Below are 22,628 nucleotides of genomic sequence, written 5' to 3'. Positions count from 1 at the left end.
TCGTTTTGCATGAGAAGTGCAATACACACAAATTTGCATTGGGATGAGCCCCAACCAGGCCTTTGGCTACAGTATATGACATCGGCCAACCAAATTTGGGTGACGGATTTGACAGTGGGTACCTTTTTCATAGAGGTGGGCAGAATTTGAACCCCTGTGTAGGCACGGGGCAGGTGGTTCAACCCCGCCTGCTCTGTTGGGGTTTCAATTTGAGAGGCAGATGCTCACGCAAGGCCTGTAAATACAGGCACGAGTACACAGTGTGCAGACTAGCACCCCAGCACAACATGCTTCAGAGCAAGGACACAAAGGACTGGGAATACCGTGGTAAAACCGCGTTTCCTCGAAAATAAGACTGGGTCTTATATTAATTTTTGCTCCAAAAAACGCATTGGGGCTTATTTTCAGGGGATGTTTTATTTTACAGTCATGTCATCTCCTTCTGGTTGCTGCACAATGCTGCACAATGGTGGAGGGCGGGGTTTCACTTAACTGGGGCTTATTTTTGGAATAGGGCTTATATTACAAGCATCCTGAAAAATCATACTAGGGCTTATTTTCAGGGAAACAGGGTAGGAAGGCAGAGGTGGTGACCACCCTGCATAAGAGACCCAGCCCGATTAAGATAGAGGATCTGGAAATATGGCTGCAGGATTACCCCAGAAGGGGAGATGCTGCATACCTGTCGAGTGGATTTAAGGACGGTTTTAGGATCCCAGCTGTAGGACAACATAGAGTTCTTTGCCCAGAATCTAAAGTCGGTCAAAGGGACAGAGAACGTAGTTAAGGAAAAAAATTGATAAGTCAGAGAAGATCAGGTGCTGGGTCTTTTTGAGCACCCCCCCCCATGGCACATCTGCAGGTCTCCCCTCTAGGGGTAGTGCCCAAGAAAAAATCAGTGGGAGTACAGGCTAATACACCACCTGTCATTTCTGGAGGGAGAGCCAGTAAACGACGCCATCCCCTCGGAATTATGCATTGAGGTACACTTCCTTCAATGCAGCAGTGTGCATGGCTCAGACATGCGGCATTGGGGCAGAGCTTGCAAAATATGACGTCAAATCAGCTTTCCATCTTCTCCCAGTCCATCCCCACGATTTTGACCTGGTGTGATTTCATTTCCAAGATTTCTATATATAGGTAGAGCGCTGCCCATGGGTTGTGCTCCATCTCCTGTGCTGCATTTGAGTGTTTCAGCTCATTGTTGCTGCAAATTCATCTTGGATTCATTTCAGGTAATGGCAGGGGAGCTGGGGTTATAATCAGCGGAAGAAAAAACTGAGGGCCCCTTCTACTTCAGTGACCCACCAGAAATCAAATTCAGTCCCACAATCACCCACACCTCTGCACTAAGGAAGGCTAAGTAGTTCAAGAGCCCTTGTACAAATGCTGCCGGCCAATCATCTGTTATGAGATAGGAAGATGTTACCACAATGCAAGGGTGCAATGGGGCTGCAAATACATGAAAGAAGTGAAAGTTAAGAGAGGACTGTTTAATACTGATTTGTATTAATGAGTTTATGACCTGCCTTTGTCCCACAGACACGAAGCTCATTTCTAGAGACATCATCTGAAACGGACAACTCAGTTTGCCAATCCAGTACCGCTCATGTAATGCATACTACACTATGGCCCTCTTCTTGCTTGGGCAAAAAGGACTGGAAACTTCTACACAGAAATGGAGATAAAACCCAGCCGGTGACTGATCAATGTCAGGAGTGCACAAATATTCTAATATGGGCTCCATCAGATATTGTCAGGTTGCCCAGGGCACAAACAGATGGAAATGATTGAATAAATAAACACTCAAAATAGGTTCTATAAAGCACACACTTCTAAGTTATAGTTAAAATAGAAAGAAATAAATGCAACAGTTTGTGGAACTGACCAGCCAGCACTGTGGAGGTCCTTGGCATAGAGTCAGTTCTTGCATACAATTTCTTCATTTGGAAAAACTGTGAAGCAAATTGACATACAGTATCTATTGGCATATATTGGGAATGCCATAGATTTACAGCAATACACTCATGACATTTAAGCCATTCACAGGATTTGTGAAAGCTAGACAAGGACAAAACAGGGATATAAGCAGAATCCTGTCATCCTGCCTATATAACTATTGCATTTATCCTGCCCACATACTATTGGTATTCTTCAAGTTGCCTGAGGTTATACACTGTAATGTGTACAACCATGTGCAGGGGTGTTAACTTCACCAATCCTAGCAATCTTGTGCAAGATTGCTGGAGTAGGGTGGCTTCTTGGGTCCACTGAGAGTGGGAGATGCTAAAGCCTCCTCCTACCATTAATCTCAATGCGCATCACTGTTCCTGCACTGCCATAAGCAGTAAAAAAGCAACTATGTTAATAATAAATGATATGATGGTAACAAGGTGGCTATGCCAGTAGCAGGGAAATTATGGATCTACACAACCCTTGTCCAGGACTATACAGTGGTGCCTCGCTTAGCGATGTTAATTCGTGCAGAAAAAATCGCTGCTAAGCAATAACATCGCTAAGCAAAAATAAAAAGCCCATAGAAATGCATTAAAACACGATTAATGCGTTCCTATGGGCTTAAAACTCACCTTTAAGCGAAGATCCTCCATAGCGCCTCTAAAGCGAAGAATCCATGCCTGAAAACAGCTGGCGGCCATTTTGTTTACCCAGCAGCCATTTTGAAACCACCGATCAGCTGGCTGAAAATGGGGGCTTTGCAATGATCGCTTCCCTGCAATCATCGCAAAGCGAAATTTCCCCATAGGGACCATCGCAAAGCGATCGCTTTTGCAATTGCAAAAACAGCATCGCTAAGCGATTTTGTCGCTATACGGAGCGATCGCTATGCGAGTCACCACTGTATAAGGCCCAATGTTGTGCATCTTTTCTATGAATGCATTCTCTGCAGCTGAAATAATTGGCACAGTTAGTCTCAAAATGTACCTTTTTGAAAAGACAAGTCTGGGATCCTGTGTCACCACATCCTGGACAATTTTGTTGCTAATTTACATACCAAATTTATTCTACCACAGAATAAACCTGGTATAGATTGAAACTGTCTTTTAAAAGAATAAATAACCAAACTTCCAAAATAAAACTATATAGAAAAAAACCCACTAGAAATATCCTTAATTAGTAACACACCTGCCCCCCCCCAAAAAAAAACAGGATCTGAATCCATCCTTCCCATTCTGTACTTAAAGCCTTAGGTTATAAAATTACAACATTAAGATCAAAGCTTGCCTGAATCAATGTGCCTTTTGCAGCTCTCCTTCCTATTTACCTCAGCATTTTTCATTCTTTAGATGTGGTAATAACAAAACATACACATACATACCAAGTGTGAATTGTATTAAAAACTATGATTTATGGACACATATTGTGCATGTGAGAAGACAATATCATGTGCTAAGATCACAAATGAAACCCATGCCTCCCAAATTCTTCTGCAGGCATCCTGTTCGAAATAATTCTGTTGAAACTTGAGTAACTCCAGCTCCAACTGGCTTCCCCATGCATACCACCCTTTTCAAAGTCTTCAAGTTTGCATCTATTTTCTGATTGGATGAAGTTGGAAGCAAGGACCAACCAGTACTTCTCTGTCTGTGAAAAATCTTTGGTCCAAATCTCTGGGCAACTGATTTGAATGACATGATGCTTTCAAAAATTCCTCGTTTTGAAGCTTTTTTCCCATATGCAGGTTAGAAGACTTAAGCTGATTCAGCACTTGAGGTGTGATTTCCACCTTTTACATCTTTTGTGTTTTCCTCTTTTTGCTTCTCACTTTTGTGCCTTGCTTCTTTCACTGTGATCTGTAAAACATGCCACATGCTTCACTTGAAGAATATATTCAATTTTTAAAATCAGTGTCCCTTCAGTTAGATGAAGAAGCATTGTTTTTACATCTATTCACAGAAATACGCATTTTACCAGCTATCATTTTCTGAACATAGAACATGATTGATTTGATAGACACAGCAGGATTTTTACAACCTCGGGAAAATCTAATTTGCTCCACAATATGGTGTCAACACATTCTCTTCAAAACATATTCTGTTAAAACTACAAGATTATAGTAAAGGTTTCATATTCATATTGAGACTGTAAAATAAAGCAGCTTCAGAGGCTTAAAAAAGTTGCATAGATGACAATTCTTGCCTAATATATTTCAGCCAGCACTAGACAATTAAAATGTGTATGATTGCATACATTTTGTGCATACTTTTATACATCCCCTCAAAGAAATGAAAGTACAATGGTGCCTCGCATAGCGATCGCTCCATTTTACGATGAAATTGCTTTGCGATGAAATTTTTGCCATCGCAAGAGCGATTGCTTTGCGATGCCCCCTATGGGGAAAATTCGCTTTGCGAAAGGCCCCGCCGATTAGCTGTGTTGTGAGGGGTGGGGAGAGAGCCGAAGCACAGCTGATTGGCGGGGGTTTGCACTGATCGCGGGGAAGCCATCAGCGCAAACCCCCGCCAATCAGCTGTGCTTCGTCTCTCTCTCTCTCTCCCCTTGCAGCTCCAGCCTCGGCAGGGAGACTGAGGCGCCGCCGCCACGCTGGCCGAGAAAGACCCTCTGCAGGCGCAGAGGGTCTTTCTTGGCCAGGGTGGCCCAGCCTCAGTCTCCCTGCCCAGGCTGTCAGTCTCCCTGCCAAGGTTGGAGCTGCGAGGGGTGGGGAGAGAGCCGAAGCACAGCTGATCGGCTTGCTCGCCATCATCGCACACTCCCGCCGATCAGCTGTGCTTCGTCTCTCTGTCTCTCTCTCCACTCCCCGCAGCGCAGCTGATCGGCGGGGCCTTTGGGATGAGCGCGGGGAGCGCTCCCCGCGCTCATCCCAAAGGCCCCATTTTCCTGCAGCTGATCGGCGGTACCAAAATGGCCGCCCGCTGTGTTGCCTCGCTTTAGAGACACCGAAAATGGCCGCCCCCATGGAGGATTTTCGCATAAGTTGAGTTTTTAAGCCCATAGGAATGCATTAAACACATTTTAATGCATTTCTATGGGCTTTTTAAACTCGTTTACCTGCAATCACCACCAAATTAGGTATACAGTATGGTAGGAACTTAGCTGTCTCTCCTTTAGTAACAGATATTTACTGCACTAGACAAAGATACCACACAGTGTCATCAAAGACATCCAAAATGTGACACTAGGGATAAATATGATCACAGGGTATAAGAGTTATACACATAAATATGAAGCTGATTTTGACATCAGAATTGGAGAAGTCTGGAAAGATTGCCACCATTATATTTTTAGAACTCTGGATCCAAAAGACCAGAAACCATTCAAATAGGCATAGAAAAGTGTTATTGTCATGCCTTAGCAACCCAAGCACATCCTAGCAATATTCACACTGTGATGCATAACATGTTGCTCCATGGATCAAAAGTTCAGAATTCCAGAGCAGATGGCTAACATCTAATTCACATTCAACCCTAGACCTCACTGTTTAAGACTTCTACTACATGTTATAGCTTTCATTATATGATAGAAAAATTAGTTTTACAGATTTAAGGGTTGTTCTCTGAGGTTCAGACTTACTGGTTTCTTAGCTCTTTCCCACAGTCTGTGCCATACAGAATGATGAAGCTAGAATATGAAAACATGCAGTGAATTATACAGCAAAATAGCCATTTTAATTTGACTCCTTATATCCTAGTAATTTGACCACCCTGTTAGGTGGACTATTGTTTTTATAAGATCTTCTGTCGGTTTTGCAGTATTCAAAATCATTTTTAACTACATGGAAATGCTTTTAATAGAATTATCCTAATATGCAGAGATAGAGATTGCTTCAGGCGCTTGTCATTAAAGAGTCTGCACACACACACCCAGTTTAACAATTTTTCCAATTCACTTCAGCAGTGACAGGGTAGTTTCCCACACTAGAGCAGAAAACTATTGTTGCAAATTAATAACTTATATTATAGTGTTAAAGGAGTTTTTAAAAACTAAAGTAGTTCATAAATTAGCAATTTAAAATGTTTTACTACAACTCTATCATTACAGTAAATTCAGCAAGAGTATACACTTCCCCCTTGAATTGCATTGGTCTGAACAACACGGTTTTGGTTATACAGTTATTTCATTAAACAGATATTCTAATTAATTAATTAATTAATTAATTAATTAATTAATTAATTAATTAATTAATTAATTAATTAATTAATTAATTAATTAATTAATTAATTAATTAATATTCAATAAATACTGTGTCACTGGCTGCTCAGAATCAGGGGCATCAAAGTGGTCTACTTGCCTCCAAACACAACATTTCTAATTCAGCATATGGATCAGGGGTCACAAGGATTTTTAAAGCTTATTGCAGATGGAACTGTTTGGAAAGGAATGTCAATGCTATTAAGAGAACCCCTATATAGAGAGAATTGTTCGTTCTCTCTCTCTCTCTCTCTCTCTCTCTCTCTCTCTCTCTCTCTGTGTGTGTGTGTGTGTGTGTGTGTGTGTGTGTGTGTGTGTGTGTGTGTGTGTGTGTGTGTGTGTGAGAGAGAGAGAGAGAGAGAGAGAGAGAGAGAGAGAGAGAGAGAGAGAGAGAGAGAGAGAGAGAGAGAAAGATTCAACTGTTTATGCTTTGCAGTTATGTTTTGGGGGTATAAGAGTTATACACAGATTTTGAACAACAGGGAGGTCCCATGCCCCTAACCCCAGCATTGTTGAAGGCAGAAGTGTACTGAATCACTAACTCATGCAAAGAAAGACTCGCAAATCCAACACAAGTTTAAACAGACATATTCCCTTTAAAAAGACTATTTTTTAAAAAAATCTAATCCACACTGGAATAAAAGGGATTATATTACCCTATTAGAACCAGAAATTACTTAAGAAACCCATTTCACAGCAGAGGACACACAAAATCAGATCTTTCTGTATGATCCTATATCTCAACATAGAATGAAAACATTTTAAATCAAGACCAAAGGGAAAGGTAGCAGAAGTTTGAGTTTTGTTCATTTTTCTTTCCATCATCTACAGACTACCCATTATTAAGTTTGTTCATATTCCACCTCTAAAGTGTGAGAGGACTTACAAAATATTAAACAACAGGCACTATTTCTCCCAATACTGTGGAGTCATGGGGTGGGGTATATATAAACTATGCACAACAAACATATTACACGTCTCTTATCTTTATCATAAACACTGTTAAATTAATAGATTACTAACCTTTAAGGCAACTGGAACAGAGAGACCCTGGAATCTTCGTATTAATTCAGACTGACTGCTTTTAAGATTATAACCTGCTGTCACCTCATACTGGTGGCAAAAGCTAGTTCTGGGAATATGAGGGCCTTCAGAAATGTCTACAAAGTGACCAAATCTGATTCATAGTAAAACAAACAAACAACAAAAATTAATAATATTACACAAATATAAAACTTGGCATTTCTCTGAAAAACAGGATTTCCTTAGAACTACAAATAGTTAGCCTTGACAGTTATCCTTGACAGTTAGTTACATCAATAGTCAATTGTTTTCAAAACACTTCTAAATAGATTTTTTTAAAAAAAGATATTGGCCATCACCTGTGATATTTCATTTAATTATCCCTCTCCCATTTCAAAATCTGAAGTTCTCTTGGGATCCCCTTTCCAGCAGCGCTTCTGCAAACAATAATAGTTAACCAATCTCCACCGCAGCACCCCTCACTTCCCACACTACTCTTGGCAATTTCTCAAGTGCTTGGAATGGACAGTGGACAGAGTAAGACATAGGAGCCAAGATCTGGGACATATTCAGCTCACTCATATCAAGACCTCCAACGGAATGCAAAAGCTCCTAAATACCTCTAGAAAGGAGCTCAAATGTTAAGGGTTCAATTTTTGTTAACATTACCACTTGTAGGCACTTGAGAATCTTTACAAAAAGTATTCTTACATCCATCCATTACCATTGTTCCCACATCTGTGGCAGCCCAGCAGTTAGCCAAAACCTGCCCTTGTTAAAAAGGCAACAAACTAATAATCTCCCACATACTCAGGAAGAAAAGCCAAACCATCTGCCTTCCGATTTCAGATGTTGCTCCTCTTCACTGCACTTTCAGTAATACGTTAAAACTTGCATTCCAGAGGAATACAGGTTTAGTTACTCAAGAAGATGACAATCCCACCTGTTCAACTTTATACAGATCTGTACCATTTCACCAAGGTGTGTGCAAAACTGCTATGAGAGGAAAAATGCTCTATATTTAGGGTGGATGAAAGTGGAATTTAGACCATTTTGGCACAGCACTGCACTGGTAAGTGTGGCTCAGTTTTAAGTCACAGAACAAGCTAGGAACAAGAATCAAAAGTTCAGATGCTTATATTAAATCTCATGAGTTCTAGTACAGGATCAGACTAGCTGATAGACCACTAACATGAACTGTTTCAACAACCATTAATGCATCAGTATATACTATAACACTTGACACAATCTTTTTTTTTAAAAAAAAAGCACAGGAAGAGGCATCTGATACTTTTTAAACTGGCTCCTTACTTGATTATTGCTCTCCATACAAATGGAATAAGACTGAATGCTGCCCATTTATAGCTGAAGTTCAGACTACTGTATTTTATTACCTGATGAGAGTGGATCAATTAGAAAGAATGCTACAGTGGTGCCTCGCTTAACAACTGCCTCGTTAAACAACGAAACCACTGTATGACGCTTTTGTGATCGCAAACGATGTTTTAATAAGCAAAATCCGCTTTGCGACGATTGGTTCCCTGCTTCCGGAACCGATTCTGCGCATTACGACATTTTAAAACAGCTGATCGGTGGATTCAAAATGGCTCCCCGCTGTGTTTTTGGATGGATTCCTCACTTTACAGGCACCAGAAATGGCCGCCCCATGGAGGATCTTCGCTGGAGAGTGAGTTTTTCAGCCCATTGGAACACATTGAATGGGGTTTCAATGCGTTTCAATGGGATTTTTTATTTTGCTTAACGAGAATTTCGCTCTACATTGATTTCGCTGGAATGATTATCTCGTTAAGTGAGGCACCACTGTATAGAACAAGAGGCACATGGATTTTACTCACCTTTGCAACTGTATTTTTCCTTCTGAATTTTGTGAAGCTTTTTGCTCAATTTCTTCCAGTTTGTACCTTGAACACAAGGAAATAAATTCACAGCTAATCATCACAAGGTATACAACATAAGAGAGCCAATTCAGATAGAAGACACATAACTGATATGCCACTCTCTTTTGTATATTCATGACCGTATGTTCCAGTCTTACTTTACAATTGCCAGTGCCAATGTAAGGTTTTTCTTTGTGCCCTCTTCCTTGTGGCAGTAGTGAGGAACTTTTGGTCCTCTGGACGTTTTAGATTTCAATTTCTAGTGCCTCAACTATACACTGAATGAAATCTTATTGCTCTCCTATGGATGTCAAAGGCAATTGGTGTAACTTTTGGTGCATTCCAGCTGGCAATTAGCGAGTTCCTACTGGGATTCTCAAGTATATACCAAGCCAGTGGGCACCCCAAAGAATCTCAGGAGCAACTCATTAATTGCCAGCTAGAAGCAGCTGAAGCCACTTGCCTTCTGCATGCATAACAAAGCAACAAGTTTTCAGCCAGTCAATGGCAAAGGACTTTGAAAGCCATGCTCCAAAAGATCTTGATTACGGTGATTCTCCATGTCTGTCCTAAAAGCATCTCTTTCAGGGACTGATATTCCTCTTGCCAGGCCTTACATAGTACCAGTTGAATGCCTTCCTTTCATTACCATCCAAATCAATAGGAAACAGACAAGCCAGTAAGAGATAAGTCATTCTGTGCAGCCAGAGCTTCATTCAAGCTAAAGCACAGTGATATTCCCAAACAATGCATATATTTATTCTCACTGCAAAACTCTGTAGTATATCAATGCCTATTATCTTACTATGCACCAGAAGCTACACGTTTTAATGAATCCTGTACCTAAAATTGTTCCTGTTTCCTTTATCTGTAACACACTTCAGTGCCATAAAGCTTCTATATTAGCATCCTATTAAGTAAATATGAATGCAACTAATCCAAATAATTATACAATTTTTACTGAGCATATAACTTCGTACTGTAGTTTAATGTTAGTACATTCACTGTAACATGTTTTATAAAACTAATGGGAAAAAATGGAAAACACTTGCCAGAATTGTATTGCTTGATTATGCCTGCATAGATGCAATGGTGTAAGCTACAGATAATTACAACTAATCATTACCAATTAAAAAGCCACTACCTGTATTTCTTGTCACATACAGTGGTGCCTCGCTTAGCGAGCGCACCGTATAATGACGAATCCGTATAGCGATCCCCTTTTTCGGGATCGCTATACGGAGCACCCAATCGCCGCACTCGCATTGCGACGATTGGGGAGTCCGGCGGCCATTTTGGCGCCGGATGACCCGAAATGGCCCCGCGCTGTGTTTTCGTGCCCTCGGCAGGGGAGGGGAGGGCGCGAAAACGCGGCGCGGGGCCATTTCAGGTCCGTTTTGAAGCCGCAAAACAGCTGTTTTGCGGCTTCAAAACAGCCGCGGATGACCCGAAATGGCCCCGCACGGCGTTTTCGCGCCCTCCCCTCGCTTGCCGAGGGCGCGAAAATGGCTGCCCGGGGCCAGGAAACTTCTCTAAGTGGGAAGTTAGGGCCGATTTGGAACGCATTAAATGGCTTTTTACTTCCCGCTTAGCGAAGATTTCACATAGCGAAGGTTAATCCGGAACGGATTAACCTCGCTATGCGGGGCACCACTGTACTGGTCTTGTGATCTGGTATACAATGAGAAACACAAGTGATAGCTTGTTACGTAATGAGAACTGGTACTGCAATTCATGCCAGTGCACTTGTGCAAGGATAATTAATTTGATCTGGCTGATCAATTTAAGTTTTATCTAAAAGTTGTGCTGTGAAATATATAGTTGTTTGTAAACAATATTTTTCATCTGACAATATGTTAATACTGACTTGTTATGCTTAAATATTTCACGTGCCACTTTTGGGTCAACATCCAGTGGTTCGAATGGCAGGTCTTTCTGAATTAGTTTATAAACATCTTTTGTAAAAGAACGGAGGCTTTCCTTAGGAGAAAAAAAACATGTATCATGCACAGATCAACAAGATAAACAATGTAGGTTTCTAATACATCAGGTAGCTTAAATTCACAAGTCTGCAAGAATTCAGCACCATCCTCCAGTGGGCTTCGAAAACTAATATAGTTAGGATAGCTTTGTCTCTGTTTTGCTCTGAGTTAATGCAAGACTATAAGGTGCAGACGACTGATTAGACTCAGTCATATTTAGCATAAGCTAAATGGTATTATGACAACTTAATGCCTATTGATTTCAGCAAGGCTACTCCATGCGTTACTAAGTCTAGTTCCAAACTGAAAGGAAAAGAATAAATATCAATTGTTCCTATTTTTGCCCTAGCTGAAATACTTTATATCGAAGTGGTCATTTATGGCAAGCAGGCAGGAGACATTCATATTTCTTGATCTTCAGCCCCAAGAATTCAGCGGTAATTCCTTCAGCCAGGATTCTGGGAACTATCATCAAGAAATCAAAATCCTAACATATGTTTTTAAGTTCTTAGCAATGGTTAATAAAGGGTCCAGCAGCCATTTTTGTCCAGTGGAAAAGACAGAGGAAACTGATGGGTGGGAGCTCAGTGGGAGCTGCAAAGAATGAACAGTTTGACAGTCTGTGCACAGGATGCTTCTTAAAAAATTGCCAGACACCCAATTCCTTGTAGCTCCCAGAAAGCTTAGTCCCACTCAACAACTTTCCGTCTTCTCCACAGAACAAAGATGGCTGCCAGAGCCTTGATTAATCACAGATAAGAACTGGAAAAGATTGGACAGGACTCCGATTTGATTTAAGCTCCCAGAATTTTGGCTGTGGGAATTCCTGTTGAATTCTGGGGGCTGAAGACCCAAGAACTATGGGGGTCTGAAGCACAGTGGCAGATCTGGGACACCAAATTTCTGGAACCCACCACATGCTGCCCAGAAATAGAAGGAAATAAAAGAAAACAAAATTGGAACTGCCCAAAGAGATGCCTGCTCCTGACCCCCTCCCAAAGGAAAGAAGTCACTCCTAGAGGGCTCAGGATGCAAAGAAATTCATTTTTCATTTTAAAAAAGTGAAACAGCAGGGAGTGGGGGGCTCTAGGGTTAGCCATCGGAGCTGCAAATGTCCTTGAAGCAGGTGCACGCAGTCCACAGACCACACTTCGCTCACCTCATATTGCTTTATAATTTGACAGACTGGAAAATTATACAACTCATCACATTTATAGTAAATCATGAAAAAGTAAGCAGTCTGGAATTTCACTTATGGATTGCACTTCACAAAGGCTTTTGTATTATCTCTTCTATTCCCTGAGCAGGTTAATCTCAACTGATAAAGACTGATTTGTAATTTATAAAGATTAATTTCAATGTGTTTTTGTGAACTGCACCCAAGAACTGCACTGTAAAATCTGAACAAGTGCAAAATATAAAACATTCCAGTTCAAATAACAATTGAGTACTGTGGATCAGGTTATGGTCTTCCAAGGAATGCCCAAATATCAAGTTTCTCAAGCATCCTTTAGTTACCAAAAATATTTTAATGTGACCCATTCTTTACTATAGAACAAGGAAGGGAAATTCAGATGTTTCAGATGTTTATGTGTGGTATTTCCCATAACCTCTGGATCACTGGCTATGCTGGCTGGTGCTGAAGGGAGGCGCAATTCAACAACATCTGCAGGACCACACCTTCCCCATCCTTATTACAGGAAATGCAGTATAGCAGCACAAAGCTAAGTAGATCTCTATACTGAACAGTATGTCCATACCCTTGAGTAGTATTTTGTAGTGATTCTCCTCAGAGAAAAGCCTCAGTAGAAATAGCTTGATGAATCAACATTATGTTTACCTCTGTTGGCTTCCAGTCATCGAGTCGGCTATCCAAGATGACATCATAGCAGAAAGCTCCCGATAGCACTGCACAAAGTAAGTCAAAAACAAAATAAATATTTTTGAACTCGAGTAGAGTTTTTTAAAACACAGCTCGTGCTTTTGTTGGAAATCAACATGAAGTTTCTTCCTACAGTATTAAAATACCATTAAACAAAACAACAGCATTGCTCATCTCAAAAAGAATACCACAAAGTTAGAACAGGTGCAGAAAAAAGCAACAAAAACAAGTATCTTTGAAAGTCGAAGTCTCTTTTGTTATAACAAAGGCTAACATGTGAGAAAAGAATGTAATCCAAAAGTCGAATATTATCACCTTTAGATGTCCTGTTCTGACTTCCACCACATTCTTAATTAGGGTGAGTAAAGAAAGGATATTATCATTGGCTGAACCCCATATCCCAAATTCATTTCCCAAGGAAGTTTGTCCAGCACCACCTTTATATTCCTTTCAGCAGAGGCTGGATGCCTCAGTGATTTAGGAACTGGCTTCAGAGTCAAAGATTGAGAGTTCAATCCCCCACTGCTTCCTGCAAGTAGAGCCAGCCTGTGTGGCCTTGAGCAAGCTGCACAGTCCCTGGGTGCCCCCAGAAGAAGGGAATGGTAAACCACTTCTATCTATTTCATACCTAGAAAACCCTGGAAAAAGGTCACCAGAAGTTAGAATTGACTTGACAGCATAGTGTTGTTGTTGTTGTTGTAAAAAAACCAGGCACAGTTAATCAAAACTATAAAAACACTGAGTGGTATTCTATAACAGATACAAGTTTTAACCAAAATCCTAAGTATCTGTTAAATAGCTATTCCTAATTTTGCCACTTTTTGTAGCTCTAATGGTGTTATTTCTCAGATCTGGAACTATTTATAGGACTGTGTGAAATTTCTTGATATTGTTCCCAAAACCCCAATGACTACGGGGGTCATCCACAAACAAGATGTTTCAGTTAAGTTTTGTTTGTTCAGGCCTTTGAGATATTTTAAAAGCAAAGATGTTGATGCCAATTCAGAAATAATTTCAACATGTAGGAACAGAGGTTGCACATATCATTGTATACAGGCATTTTATTCTGCTCTCCCCATGTTCTGTTTTGCTTTTGCTTTATCTACAGTACACTGTAATAAACTGTATTTTCCATGTATAAAACAATACTTTTGTCTAAAATCTTTAGACTAAAATTTGAGGGTTATCTTATATATGGAAGTAAGCTGAGAAGAGAACAAAACAGGCCATACCTTGCCTCTGCAAACAGGCTACCTCCAATCAAGAGGCTTACCTTCCTACAGTCAGGAGATTTAGCTTCCTCCAATCAGAAGCCTTATGTAACTCACATCAACTAATGCTGAATTGGAACACACCTCACTGGAGGTGGAGCACGTAGGCAGTGTGCAGATGCAACAGGGACTCGTAATGTCCAAGTGTTCTGAGCCCAGAGGCTGAATCAAGTTAAAATGTGATGCATAATATGACAGTACTGGCACATAAATGTTACCTAATTACTAAATTAAAATGTGTTTTATGTTTAAAATATTGATTTCTTAATTTTGGGTTAGAAAAGCTGGGACATCTTATACATGGGGGCATTTTATATACGGGAAAACTTGTAAGCCACTCTGAGACCCTTTGTAAATATATGCTTCGTACAGCATAAAGAAAAATGGCAAACTAATATATGTATATATTTCTTCCTAGTAGAAACAGGCTGAAATCATGGGTTGAAACTCCTCACACACATCAGCTGGACATGGTCAGTTCCAAGACAGAGGCTACCTGAGAATTCTGTTTGGAAAACTGCAAGATTATTTTTACAAATAGTTCAACATCCCAGGATATTTAATAGAACTAGAAATAAAAAAGACTTAAGTGATGATCACTAGTTGATACGATTTGATAGCAAATTCAAAGCAAGTAAATGTGGAGAAAAGTACGGTATTTTCACACAAATAAATTTTTAGAACTTGGTTCTGTTTGATATAGTGGATTGACAATTGACTCACAATAGCTAAGAAACAGTATTTCTTCATCCAGCCTGAAATTAAATTTCAGGACTGTATACTGCAATATACAGTGATAGTTAACATAAAAATAAATAACGTTACCACTGTTACTACCTAAATTTCTGAACAAGACCCACATTCCTAAAATGTCTACATACACTGCAAAATTCAACTTATTCTGAGAATGGGACACCTATAAATAAAAATGATGTACCTGGTACCTCTGGAGCTTTAACAAGAGTGACTAAGTATTCATCTTTAAATGCCTCTTCTAACACACAACCCAACATCATAGCACAAGAGCGCCAATAAGCCTGTAATCAAGAATGTCAAACAGATATTATTCTGAAGTCAAGTTATGAGAAACCATTCAATTCAATTGAAAATCGAGCTTCAAAGAATTAAAATATCAAGTATGAAGTTCGTTACTGACTTTCTTTTTATTTTTATTTTTCAAACACCCCACCATAACTTTCATAAGCAGACTCTTGGATTGAGAAGGGAACACGTAGAGCTCCCTGTTCAAAAGACCTTTTATACATTTTGTTTGACTGGTGATAAATGTTATAAAACAGGAGTCCCCAAGCCCCGGTCTGCGGCCTGGTGCCAGTCTGTGGCCATGGCAGGACCGGATTGCGGAGACAGATCTTCCCCCCCCATATGCGCTCCACCCACCCACCCCACCTACATGCACGGGTGCCCCGCCCCTCCATGAGCGCACCCCACCCCTTCGTGAGTGCACCCTGCCCCTTCACGCATATGTGTGAGCATGTTCCACCCCACCCCTTTGTGAGCACGCCCCGCTACGAGCAACTCCCGCCCACCCTCAAGCACGGGGGGCTGCTCCTCCACGAACGGACCCCACCCACCCCTAACCGGTTCGCGACTCAGAAAAGGTTGGGAACCACTGTTATAAAACATGACATCCTCTAGAACAGAGCCATGTGTACAAAAGCCTGCTAGAAATAGCCTTCCATAACTGTCCTATTTCTTAACAACCCATGGATTAAAAAGAGAAGTGTTTACATAATTGGTTGCAAAACAAATGCAACTGTAGTACACAAATGTGTGATTAAGTAACATTAGTAGAAAAATCGGGAAGATATGGGAAAACATGACAGAGAAAGAATAATTAGTTCCCTTTATTATTAACAATTGGAAGAAAATATTCTGAAAAAAATCAACACAAACATACTTGGTTCACTTCTTCTGGATCTTCATCTTTAAAAGTAAGGAACTGGATCTCACATGAGTGGGTCAAAGGCTTGTACATATCCCAGAGTTGTCCATCCACTAGGGCAAGTACAGATTTCTTACAGTGCAATTCACTTAAATCTAGCAAAGGACAAAAATACGTACCAAAAGAAGAACAACAATCACCATGAAACTATAGTACAACTGTAGTTATAAATTAATATTTTAAAATAATCAGCTGGGCAATATGTGAGCTTAGATTTTCAGGCAGATAATTAATAATTTAGAAAAAAAAGTGGGCAGCAGGTGGATAACTTAGGCCAGCTAGGCTTGGGACTTCTGCATTTCTTGCACAGCAACCATTGGAATTCACTTTTTAAAAAAAATCACTCGGCCAAAATTCTGGGAGCTGCAGCCAGGAAATCTAAGTCCACAGAGAAGTTTTTCATCACACACATATTGTTAAGCCTCCAGAGGAACCACCATTTGTCTTTGAAGAAGGAAATGGCTGGGACTGGTTAAGTTCCAGGGGGTGCTACAAGGGGTTACGGGACTGGAAGTCTTCTTTTTTCAGAAGATCAGTCTATGCTTGATAGCAAAGCCTCTGGCTGTGTGGAGCATGAGAAACTTATGAGTTGTTTTAAACAAGATAAGTGTGCCTCAGCACATAATTGTCCTGATGTGTAATCTATATTGTGGACATGGAATTACTGTTAGGACAAAACATGGAGAAACAAAATTGTTTCTTACAGGCAAAGGTGTTAGACAAGGTGGCCTGTTGTCCCCTTACTGGTTGTCTGCACACAGAACATATCATACGGAAAGCCAATTTAAAATATGCAGATACAGTGGTGCCCCGCTTAACGATTACCCCGCTCCATGACGAAATCGCTTAATGATGAGGTTTTTGCAATTGCAAAAGCGATTGCAAAACAATGTTTAAATAGGGAAAATCTGCTTGACGATGATCAGTTCCCTGCTTTGGGGACCGATTTTTCACTTTACGACGATCAAAACAGCTGATCATCGGGTTTTCAAAATGGCTCCGCGCTGTATTTACGGCAGATTTTTCGCTGAACGCTAAGGTATTTTGCCCATTGGAACGCATTGAGCGGTTTTCAATGCATTTCAATGGGCTTTTTTATCTCGCTTGACAATGATTTCTTTCTACAGCGATTTTGCTGGAATTATTGTCGTCAAGCGAGGCACCACTGTAACGCCATCTTTCCTGGCAGAAAGCAGCAATGACTTGGAACAACTTTTAGTGAAGGAAGAAAGTGCCAAAGCAGTTGAACATGAAGACCAGAATCAGAACTATAGAAGAACTATGCAACTTTAAGGCTGACAATGAAGAAATCAAAATAGTTAAGAGATTTTGTATACCTTGAGTCAATCACCAATCCAAAAGGAGATTGCAGCCCAGAAATCAGAAGACTGAGACTCAGAAGGGCAGCAATTAAGGAATTAGAAAGGATCATCAAGTGCAAGGATGTGTCACTGGAGACCCAGGCCAAGATCATGTATGCTCTTGTATTTCTGGCCAAGATATATGATTCTGAAAACTGGACAGTAAAGAAAGCTGACAGGAAAAACCACTGATTTATTTGAAATACGGTGCTGGTGGAGAGCTTTGTGGATAAGCCTTGACTGCCAGTATGAAAACCAAGTGAGTCCTAGATAAAATTAAACCTGAAGGCAGAAACAATGAAATTTAAGCCATCCTACTTCAAGCACAGCATGAGAAGGCAGAATTCTCTGGAAAATACAATAATGCTGGAAAAGGCAGCAAGAGAGAGAGAGAGAGAGAGAGAGAGAGAGAGAGAGAGCAAATATGAGATGGATTGTCTCCCTAAAGGAAGACCCAGGCTTGAATTTACAGCAGCTGAGCAGGGCAGTTGAGGACAGGACATTTTAGAGATGACTCATTCACAGAGTTGCCACAAGTTGGGGGCAAGCTAGCAGTGTATTTTGAACTGCTGGATAGCTCAATGGTTTAGGCATCTCGCTGTGGAGCAAGGAGTTGGGAGTTCAATGTCCCAGTATAGGTCCTTGACAGGAGCTAGACTCGGGTGATCCATAGGGTTCCTTCCAGTTCTGTAGTTCCAAGATTATTATTAGCAACAACAGTTTCTGTGCCCATTAGGCTCTCAAAAACTATCTGATCCATAATCCCCCAATCCTGAGAGTGTTTGCCTTTCTTCTGAGGCAAATGGTGGTTGCTACTAAGGCCCACATGTAAGGTATGAAAGACTCCTCTGCTGACTTAGATTTTTTTTTGGCTGCAGCTCCCACAACTCTGGTTAATGGGAATGCATGGTAAATTCTATGGAGGTTCAGTGTAAGACTTTTGAAAGTCCCGTGCCTGTGGCCAGGTGTTGCTACCTGTATTAGACACTAGCAGAACCCCTAATTCTTTGAGAAAAGAGGATGAGATTAAGCCCACCTACTTGTGCAGGATTCAAGACTGTTCCAGAGAATTCACTTTTCCTTTTTAGCTTGTTAAAAATGTTTGACAGAACATACTTATAAAGACAGTTCAGAAGAGAGAGAACTAATGAAGGAAGAGATACAACAGGGATCTTTGGCCTGGAAATTGCATCCAAGATTATTAAGTATGCCAGTTAGGCCTGCTAGGGTTTAGAGTCCAGCATATCTGGAGGCTCACATATTCTCCATTCCAAATATGCAAAATTGTTATGCCCACATAGTGAGAGGTGAAATATCAATTGGATAAGGATTCATCTATGGAGCGTGATATCTTAAGCAACACAGGATAAGTTGGTACTGGAACTCATTGTACCATAAGCTCTCTGGAACAGTAAGGCCTATTTAATTATGGAATAAGTATATTACACCAAAATATTCTTCTTCATGAAAGATTAATTTATGCATTGTGCATCTGCAAACAAAGCCTGACTCTGCTTTGTTATCCAGACTTAGAGTGACACAACCACAACCCTTGATTCCATTCACTTACGCATAGCACAACTGTATGGAGTGGAAAGCCCTTTGTTCATTATAAACAATGTGCCTGGGTGAGATACACCAACATATTTTACTTCAATTTTCTCAATTCGTGGATAAAGAGACAATTGTCTCTCTTTCTCTTTAGTGAATAGCTCATTGCGCATCTGAGCAATCTCGGCCGTTGAGAGTTGAGAAGCAGGAGCTGTTGAAACAAACCCTGGAAATAAAAGAAGTCTCATTAAACAGTGTATTGCTTCTTCTTAATGGACAAAACTCTAGTTCCTGGTCACATTTAATTTGAAGCAAGCTTCACTGATTTGAATAAAATTAAAATTAAAGAGAGAGAGATCAGTTACTCCTGAGGTCCTCCAAATATGTGAAATATGAATTGTTAGGAAAGAATAGGAGGAAAACATGTTTAAGGAGCACACAATCATGCAATTTTTGGAGGTTAGCATTATACGGTAACTAATACATTAAAAGCGGAGGGGGGGATACTGAAAGCATATCCACTGATTACATTAGCAGCTCTCGTGCACAATGCAAGGATAGAAGTAGCATCAACACATACCACTCCAAATGGAGGGCAGACCAGTCAACATCGCTATTTTTGCTACTGGTAATTAATAAACGAATACTCCTTAGCGTATATAGCACCCAGCTATACTTTCAAAATCGAAAAACGTCTGGATTGGGGAACACGCCACCGACTACACAACTGGCCCTTGAGTTTGGAGACACCGAATCCAAATGTAAACTCCAGCTCAAAGCCTCGAATATGCACATCATCCGAAATCCAAGCGGTTCTTGGTCACGCGAAAATGGCCCGCCCTTCACCCACAATACAAACGAGGAGCCAGGAGCAACATGTCGGGGATTATTCTTTCAGGGAGACCTTTTCGACGGGTAAGCAGAAGACTTATAGGGTCCTCACTTGGGAAATTAAGGTCTGAAACGCACATATGAAGGGCAGGGCCTGTAATCGTCCCTTAAGAAGATCCAAGGTGAGCCAAGTCTCCGCACCCTTCAAAGGCCTAACCCCGTCCCTGCATTTCCCTGGCGCACTCACTCCGGCTCCAGCCTCTCCACAGACCACGGGCGACCCAGGCAGAAGCCATCGCCGCTCACACCGCTTTCGCTTCTTTTGCTTCTTTCCAACAATCCGGCGAGAGGGGAGCGCCAACATTCGCCGCCCTCCGGAAACAACGGTCGCGACGCTAAGGTTCCGCTTCCCCGCCAGATCATTTTGCTTCGCGTTTTCGCCTAAAGCTGCCAAGGGAGGGAGCCTCAGCTGTGCTCGCGTTAAACCTTCCTACTTTGCGATGAATACACGTGAAAGAGAAGGGAAAACGTTATAATCCCCCCCATGTGGAGACGCTGGTTCTCTCTTGCCCGCTTCTGTGCTAAGATGCTTTGCCCGCTTCTGTGTCGAGTGCCTTTGGAACCTTCTTCATGTGTTGTGTTGGAGATACATAATTTGAGCCCACACGGATGAAAGTCCTTTAAGAGCTGCAGCACGATAGGCAGACGTTTAGCAAGTACAGTAATAAACAACATTGTCCCATGGAATATCTGCCTTTAAAGTGCAACTGTAAAGAGCCTTGCTGAGAAGAAAAGGAGGCAGCAGCTCTCACTTTCATTTCTAGGCCTAAGCAATATCATGTCCTTTCTAAAATCAAAAAGTTGAATACAGTACTGAGTATCAGGCTTCCCAGGAGATTGCACTCCAGGGGTTGAAATCTTAGGGCCAGGGTAGTTGGGGATGAGGAACTGCATGTTCTCAGCATGATTGTATGTGAGCATTGGAAACTCCTGTGTGTACAAAACTGGCTCAAATTATATTAAAGCAATGTCTGTTTAGCAGAAGTGACTAAATTAGAGCAGGCATCTCATGAGAAGACAAGACTCACTAGAAGAGACCGTAAGGCTGGGAAAAGTTGAAAAGAAGAGGAAAAGAGTAAGATCAAATATGAGATGGATTAACCCAATAAAGGAACCCACTGTCTTGACTTTGCAAGAGCTGGACAGGCTGTTGAGGACAAGAGGTTTTGGCAATCACAAATTCATAACAGTAATACAGTAATTGTGTGCTGTCAAGTCGATTCCAACTTTTGGTGATTCTTTTCAGAGTTTTCTAGGTACGGAATACTCAGAAGTAGTTCACTGTTCCCATGTGCTGTGGGGCGCTCTGGAACTCTGCTGCTTGCCAAAGGCAACATAGGCCTGCCCAAGGCTCCTGGCAATGTGGGCTCACTACTGAGCAGCCATATCTAGCCATTTCTTGGTGTTTTGAATCATGGATACAGAAGCATAGTGTTCTGCATTCATAACGAGAGCATTTTTGAAGAATTGGTTTTCCTAACATTTAAAAATGGAAATTTAAGTATGGACACAGTACACACAAATTTCTACAGCATCTTCTCTTATGTGAAATTATCCAGTGCTAAAGGATCCCAGAAGATGAGGACATGATCTGTACTATACAGTAGTTGGGGGGGGGGGAACAAAACTAAGGGCAGCTGATGAGCCTCGTGGTGCAGTGGTTAAACTGCAGTACTGCAACCAACACTGGTCACTGCCCAGGTTCAATTGCAGGTAGCTGGTTTGAGGTTTACTCAGCCTTCCAAGGTCAGTAAATTGCATACCCAGGCTGCTTGGGGGTGGGGGATATGTAGCCTTCATAATTAAATTATAAACTGCTCAAAGAGTTCTTTAGGCACTATGGGTGGTATACTTTGCTTTGCTTTTGCTTTGGGATGTGGCTGCAGTTCCCTGTGCCAAAATATTTTGAAGGACAGTTTTTGGATCTAATGAAATGGTGAAGGTGTGAATAAGTACAGGAGATAAAACAGAAATATACACACCTTTTAACCTCTCAGGTAAACTAATGTTGCTGTGCCTGATCCGCAGAATCCAGACTAGAAAACTATCTTCCAATTTCCAAACTCATTCTAGGTAGAGCCAGCCAAAATTTGGAGCTGATCTGAAGCTTAGTTTAAATTTTTGGCTTGGGCTGCCCTCATTTTTAGAATTACCTTGTAGAATGTTGATATGCTCTGCAAGCAGAAGGTCATTGCTGCATTTTCATACAGCAATAATTGCTGAAAACATGTGTCTTTACATACTTAGCTTCCATCCCTTTGATCCAACAAATGAAAGGTGTTTGGTTCCAGAAACTGTCCCCATTATGTTAGCATCCAGTTTGGTGTTTCTGCTAAGAATTATTATTTTCTACATCTCTACTCTATCCACTGAAGACTACAGCTCAAGGCAACTTATAAACCTTATTTTTAAAAAGTTAGAAATAAGTCAAAAATCATACCCTTAAAATATAATAAAATATCCATTAAAATGGACTGGCTATGTTGCTATTTTAAGGGACGTGGTGGCACTGCAGGTTAAACTGCAGAAGCTTCTGTGCTGCAAGGTCAGAAGACCAAGCAGTTGTAAAATCAAATCCTCGTGACGGAGTGAGCTCCCATCACTAGTCCCAGCTCCTGCCAACCTAGCAGTTTGAAAG

At 41.0% G+C, this 22,628-nt stretch overlaps 1 protein-coding gene across 1 annotated transcript; it reads right to left on the bottom strand.

Moving 5' to 3' along the window:
- Positions 1–3,330: 3,330 nt before the first annotated feature.
- On the bottom strand, positions 3,331–20,503 carry MRPL39 (mitochondrial ribosomal protein L39). Its single transcript, XM_020789627.3, has 10 exons — positions 20,178–20,503; positions 19,119–19,325; positions 16,143–16,282; positions 15,162–15,261; positions 12,912–12,979; positions 10,957–11,069; positions 9,048–9,113; positions 7,192–7,345; positions 5,551–5,598; positions 3,331–3,812 (listed from the first exon to the last, which is right to left on the bottom strand). Exons 1-10 carry the CDS (start codon positions 20,224–20,226, stop codon positions 3,711–3,713), a joined length of 1,047 nt encoding a protein of 348 aa, XP_020645286.3. The 5' UTR covers positions 20,227–20,503; the 3' UTR covers positions 3,331–3,710.
- Positions 20,504–22,628: the final 2,125 nt, after the last annotated feature.

Source organism: Pogona vitticeps, chromosome 3 (assembly GCF_051106095.1).
Source record: "Pogona vitticeps strain Pit_001003342236 chromosome 3, PviZW2.1, whole genome shotgun sequence".
Taxonomy (NCBI): domain Eukaryota; kingdom Metazoa; phylum Chordata; class Lepidosauria; order Squamata; family Agamidae; genus Pogona; species Pogona vitticeps.
This window is presented reverse-complemented; position numbering and strand designations above follow the sequence as displayed.

Coding starts and splice junctions, on each gene's coding strand:
- MRPL39 (XM_020789627.3), bottom strand. CDS start 20,226: ATGGCTTCTGCCTGGGTCGCCCGTGGTCTGTGGAGAGGCTGGAGCCGG. Junction 19,326..20,177: donor GTGGAGAGGCTGGAGCCGGA/GTGAGTGCGCCA, acceptor TTTTATTTCCAG/GGTTTGTTTCAACAGCTCCT. Junction 7,346..9,047: donor GGAAAAATACAGTTGCAAAG/GTGAGTAAAATC, acceptor ACTATGAATCAG/ATTTGGTCACTTTGTAGACA.